This window comes from Lonchura striata, chromosome 1A (genome assembly GCF_050655825.1).
Source record: "Lonchura striata isolate lonStrDom1 chromosome 1A, ASM5065582v1, whole genome shotgun sequence".
NCBI classification, from domain to species: Eukaryota; Metazoa; Chordata; class Aves; order Passeriformes; family Estrildidae; genus Lonchura; species Lonchura striata.
Window position 1 is genome coordinate 7,344,201 of NC_140741.1, and position 6,480 is coordinate 7,350,680.

The 6,480-nt window shown below is 45.3% G+C and overlaps 1 protein-coding gene across 4 annotated transcripts in view; it reads right to left on the minus strand.

The window, feature by feature from the left end:
- STK38L (serine/threonine kinase 38 like) overlaps positions 1-6,480 on the minus strand; it is a 45,356-nt gene that overhangs the window by 16,625 nt on the left and 22,251 nt on the right. For 3 of the 4 annotated variants that reach the window (XM_021538682.4, XM_077783183.2, XM_085569766.1), the window contains exon 2: positions 1,701-1,845. In XM_021538682.4, coding sequence (XP_021394357.1) covers positions 1,701-1,834 — 134 coding nt within the window. In that variant the 5' untranslated portion in view covers positions 1,835-1,845. Of the gene's footprint in view, positions 1-1,700; positions 1,846-4,395; positions 6,450-6,480 lie in introns of those variants that run through there. The other variant, XM_085569767.1, reaches the window with a different exon arrangement.

A 6,480-nucleotide genomic window follows, 5' to 3' on the forward strand; every position in this document is an offset into this window, starting at 1 on the left:
GCAAGTCAACACCTTTGCTTCACATATTCCAAGTACTGAAGAATTTGCCTCAGATGGAAATTTGAAGGCAGACAGTCCCACTCCACCCAGTTACTCATTTGTGAACAAAGCTGAGGAAAATGTAGAAGCAAATTTAAGCACATGCTTATGTAGTTGCAGAATCAGGCATTAAACATATATGAAAAATTATGCCATTAGTCATTATATCTTGTTGAACTAAGACTGTTTTTATCAATTAGGATTACAAACCAGAATAAAAATGTTTTTTTTCACTGTTTCTATCTCATCTTCCACATGCCAGCCAGCTCCAGCTTCCATCCCCTCTGTGTGACAATCTCCCTCTCAAGTCACACACTGGTCCTGCCCCACTTCCTCCCATGCCAACTAAACTCTGTCCCCTGGATGCACCACTCTCTCCCTCCTGTGCCCTGCCCAGGCCAGGAGGGCTCACAGCTCCAAGTCTTCCACCAGTGCCATGCCAGGCTGGGAGGCTCTGAGAGGGGAGCAAAGCCTGGGAATACCCCACAGGTGGCAGGGGGGGTCAGCACATGGCAGTGTGGCTGCAGGACTCCTTTCTCTCCACCCACAGGATGCTCCTTTACAGCTGCCAGGGTGCAACTTTCTGAAGACTGGTTACTTTCAGCAGCCCTGCAGCAGGCAAGAATTCAAAGGCTTGGAGCCAGGCTGCTGGTGCCTTTCTGCATGTTGGGAAGTACAGCAGGATCCTCTAAATTACAGGCCCCTGACAGACAGTCTATTCTCCTAACTAGAAGCAACTCCATTACATGGAATAATGACTAAATATGATGAAGAGAGAAACCCTGCTGCTTGACTGAAAACCCTTCAATTAAAAACATATTACCAGGGGAATGATAATTTCACACACTAATGACAATCCAACACAACATTCATTATAATCAAACACTTGGTGCTTTGACACCTAATTCAAGCGGCACTTCACACCTCAGAGCCGGGACTGGGCACTACTGGGAGAAGCTGAGTGGTGATGACCATCCCATATTCCTATTCAAGGAGTACCAGGCAGCACTACCCAAGCAAAATTAACAGATGGGGATTACATTATCTTCAAAAGTCTTCCTGCCCACCTGAGAACTCTCAAACCCTCCATCATCAACCCCTCATTTCTCTGCTACCACTTATTTCCACACCAGCTCTTTGCCTCCTTTCCTTACCCTATGAAACACCTCTCAGCCCTGTTCCCTGTCACTTACCCACTCCCTCCTGCAGGGTTTGGGAGCCTTGGCATGAGATCCATGGTGCAGAGCAGCAACAGACACCACAAGCCACTGCCTTACCCCAAACCAAGCTCCCACCCCCTCAGCTGCTCTGCAGAGCTCATTCCCTGGGGCACATGCAGAGCCATTGGAGGTCCTCAGCCTCACAAAGAAGGAGAAACCTCACCTGTACTGAAAAATAACACCCTGCACAGAGCAGTTTCCACAAAATAACTGATGAGGAGGTGAATTGCATGAAAACATCAGAAGTGGATCTCCTTAACCACTCAGTGACTGGGACGTTCACAGGTTCCCCCCAAAGACAGCCTGTGCCCTCTAGGAATTCACTCCCTGCCACCACATTCAGAAAAACTTCCCTGAGCTGTCCCATCCCTGGGGACTGAAGTGCCCCGGAACAAACAGCAAGAAAAGCTGCAGAGGGGTGAGAGGAAGCAGAGGCAGTACCTGGTTTCCCTCTCCTCGTGCTGTATAATCAGGTTGCTGTAGAAGTTCTCCAGCGTGAGTTTGGCCACCGTCACTCTCTCCCGGGTGTGGTTACTCATGGGAAAGGATGTTGTAGTCCCTGCAGTCATCGCCATGGTAACATGTACTGAAACAGAGCAGGTCAAATCATTACTCACTTCAAAAAGAAAATAAAAAAAATACATTCCTCTTCCCCACTCTCCATCTCCAAATTCTTAGGCACGCCAGAATTCATAGTAAAGGCGCTGTTCTTTAGATATAAGAAACTCTATTAAAAGCTGCCTTATAAAATTATCCCAAGACAGCAGGAGGATGTGCTACCCACTCTAAAAAATAACATGTTGGCAAAACAAAGAGTGAATCATAGCAAAGAGCACTGCATGCTCTGGGCAGCTCACCCAGCTGTGCTTGTCCACAAATAAGGAAAATGTCCCTCTGGCAGAGCTGGGCTCAGCCTGGGGGAGGGAAAAGGGTAGGAGAGAGAAGGATACGGCAGCTCCCAGAGCACAACACTGGGACAATTGTCACAACTCTGTGATCATTTCAGACTCCAAAAATTCTAGATGCTAAAAAATGGATGGGATAAAATAAGACAGCAAATGGAACAGACCCCTAACCCCAATCCAGAGATGTTATTTCAAGGATAAAGATGACCATCGAATATATTTGAATTTTAAAGCTGCTCCACAAAGTTATATATGGCCAGGTGATACTTATGGTTTAGGGCACATGGTCACTGGGCACCTAAAAGCTGGGGAGAAAGAATAAAGAAAGCACAAAGAAGAAAGGCTGCTCTCCTTGGGAGCTTTCATCCTGAACCCAAAGAACTTGGATGTACTGAACAACACTTTTTAATGCTGAAAAAAGACATCTCAGGGCAGCTCTGAATGCCCTGCAGCTGATCCAGGAAAGCCAGGGGAGATTAAAAAAACAAAAGAACCAGCACAGTTTGTCCTAAGATTCATACCCTACCTGGAAGTGGGTTGAGGCACTTTAGAAGAGCCTCATGGAAGAATAGCATGAAAAGCAGCATCTCAGCCCCAATCCCATTTGGTCAGGTTGTTTTGAGGTTAGTTTTAGAAACTTACACTTCACAGAACCATGTAATGGCCTGGGTTGGAAGAGACCTCAAATACTTTGTTTTCCACCACCCTGCCATGGGCAGGGACACCTTCCACTATTCCAGATTGCTCAGAGCCCTGTCCAGCCTTGGACACTGCCAGGGATCCAGGGGCAGCCACAGCTTCTCTGGGCAACCTGTGCCAGGGCTTCATCACTCTCAGAGTAAAGAATTTCTTCCTCATATCCAATCTAAACCTGCTGTCTGTCAGTGTGAAACCATTGCCCCTGTCCTGTCACTCCAGGCCCTTGCCAACAGTCTCTCTGAATCTTTCTTTAGTCTCCCTTCAGGCACTTGGCTTCCTTTTCATTATTTATTTAATCCTTCAATTTCAACAGAGGATTGTGCAGAAGACAAATCCTGAATTAGGCTTAATTTAAGCAGATCCTAATAGGTTTTGAGGTGAACTGATTAGGGGTTTCATACAGAAAAGAACTCACACGTCCACACTGGGGCAGGAGGATGGCTGAACTCTGCTCCAGGCTCTTTGTTTTCATTCTGCCTGCTGCACTCTGAGAGGGTGGGATTTTTTCCTGTGGATTTTTCATGGGATCTGATGTGACAATAGGATATTTGTTGCCAGAAATGCAGCTGCTGTGTCACAAATAAAGGCGTTTTATAGCATCATGTAGATATTATTTTAGCTGTTTATTTTGAAGTGCACAAGACACCAGAATTCTGAGAATAAAAATATATCTCTCCATAAAGGCACAAAGAGGTTTTAATAGCACTACAGCTGCTTCAAAGTGATGCCAATATTTCTATTTTTAATCAATCTTTTATTCCCTTCAGTTTTCTACTGAAGAAAGATGAGATCTGTCAATTCCTAGCAGCGTTTACTAAAAATTAGGCAGTTCTGTTCTTCACAAAGAAACATCTCCCATGCTGGACACATCTCCAGAAGCTGGGATAACTTAGCACTGTCCTCACTGTTGTGTTCATTGTACGATTTTATACCTTTTCCCTCAGTAGGTGGGAAAAGATAAATACGAATCAGTTGATAAGTGCAAATCAAACAGAGCAACAGCTGACCACACACTGGCATCTGTGATTAAGTTATTTCAAGAAATGACCTAACAGAGTAAAAACCTGCCTTCTGATAATTTTGGAACATCAGGATAGAGCAGCATTAACCCAGGCTTGAAATGGATTAACCTTTACTTAAGTTATAGCAGGCACACTCTCACACCGGATATTTCTCCTTTGCACGTCTTGTATTCCTGGTAGGATAAAACACTGCAACTTGATTTCCTGTTCATTTGTTTTGCCCGTGCTCTACCCTAACAAATGCAGGCACTGCCAGACAGCAAATCCAAGTCACTGGGCTTTATTAAACTTGTAAAAAGGAGATCCCAATCCCAGCACTGGCACCCCACACTATCAACAGTGGGACTGACCCTCATATGCTTCACAGGAGGGAAATACAGATGAGTGTCCACAGTTAGCTCTGCCACTGTGGGGAAAAACATCAACCCAAAACCACCACAAAGAAAATATTTGTAAAAGCAGGCGGTGCCTTAAGCTCTCCAGAGTCCCCAAATGAAAAAGAGCACAGACCTGGCAGGAGGCACGAGATATCCCAGAAATATCCTATGCGAACTCACAGCCGAGAAAACCTCTTCAGCCTTTTTCCTCCTGTCTCTGCTTCCACTAATGAGCCCCCAAACACAGCACAAATCCACGTCCCAGACAAAATATTCAGCTGGGAGTCACCAAGTACAGTCCTGAAGCGTGACCTTTAAAAACAAATGATGCAGAGGGATGGGGGCGGGAAGGAAGGAGCTCCAAAATAAGACCTTTTATTGACAGCACACTACTTGTACTGACCTCACCACATTAACAGGAAGGCTTTAAAAGGTGCCACCCATAATTCTTGGAAATGCCCTCACAAGCCTACTAGTTCACCCAAATCCATGCTACTTCCATAATGGAACTGTTCCACTCCTGCTGCATCACTGGAATTACTTTAGGCTCCGTGGACCATTAAGAATGTCATATTCAACCAGCTGGCCACATTTAGCCAGAACTCCTCTGGCTGACAGGGATTTTTCTGAAGGGCCTGGAACATCCCCAAGTGTGTGGAAGAAAGACATCAAACGGATGTAATGGACAGGAGCTGCTGAGCCTGTGGGACCAGGGCTGGGAGCTGCCAGGAGCAGGGATGCCATATGTGCTGCCTGGCCCAGGAAATGAGCCCGTGCCTCCTGCAGGGATGGCTGAAATCCCAGCCTGAGCTCTCCTGATGCCAGCTCGGCACCTGCAGCATGGGGATAAGGAGCTATGGATGTGCAGCAGCCAGGGAAAATCTTGCTACCAGAGGCAGGAGGGAGAAGAGCACAAAGGGGAGGAGAGGAGAGATGTTCCTGAAGGATGAGGGAGAGCAGGGAACAGCTACAGAAAGGGGAGAGCAGCCAAATGCTACTGACCTGGAGCCTTCAAGAGATGTCTCCAAGCAAGTCCCTCCTGATCCACCACTGAAGAGAATATGTCAGTTGGATACAACTCTCCCTCTTGGTAGAAAAATGTTGCCTAATCAAAGCATACATTTGACCTTTTTGTTCCTAGATCTTTCCTGATTGGGAAGCAGAGAAAGGCCAAGCAGCATTGACTCCAACTTCAATCTGCACTCCCATTTGTCACAACAGCTCTAAATCAAGCTCTACATCTGTTGGCCTGGAGTTTCCACCCTTGAAACCCCCACACCCAGATTCTGCTACACTGGTAACTCCAAACCCCACATCCTCTCTGGGACATCTCTTGGCAGCACCCACAGCCTGTCATTGTTTTGATTAAACTATTGGATGAAGTCTGTTATTAATGAGTGCAAAAATCACTGAGCCATCCAATCCCACCTGCTGCAGCAGTTCCAAAGAGGAGAGATGGAAGAAATCAAAGCAAATGGAGAACTGTTCTGCCCTGAAACACAGCATTCTGTGGGATCACTTTCTAATCAGGAAGGGGTAAGAAGATAGAATCCAAGCCTCCTGCATAGCTGTGTCAGTAAGAAAAAACACAGGATATATCAAATCAGGCTGAATCTATACTATCAAACTAATCTGAACCCAAGTCACACACTGGAAACATAATTTTTCTTTTTGAAGCCACATGTGTAATACAGTTACACAGTAGTCCTAGAATAAATTTATTCAGGACTCAGTATTAGGGAGCAAACTCCACACCCAATTCTGCCAGAGAGAAAAACATCTTTTTTCCACATGACAGAAGGATGCTGCTGGTCAATTTGGATTTACAATGTCAAGCTACCTGCATGTTCAGCAGGACAGGGAAGAGCAATCCTCCCTCCAAAATGACATCAATTCACAGAAAGACTGATAATAATTTTAATTTATCCACCCAAGCATACCCCTTAAGCTTAGCAGTTAGGAAGGCAGTTTTGTATTACAGTAAAAACTGCCAAGTTTATGAAATTTCCATTTAACATTCCAAGAGAATTTGCCTCTTGAATCAAAGCCTCTGGATAAGGCAGATACCAAAACATATTTTAGCCTTTCAAAATTCCCAGGGTTTCAGCATGACTGTGAACTTGCTCCTGAAATGAAGTATACAAATGGCATTTTTCAAGAATTAGGAAGTAAAAGAGAAAGGAGAGATGAAGCAAACGCATCAAGCACAATGAAGTGG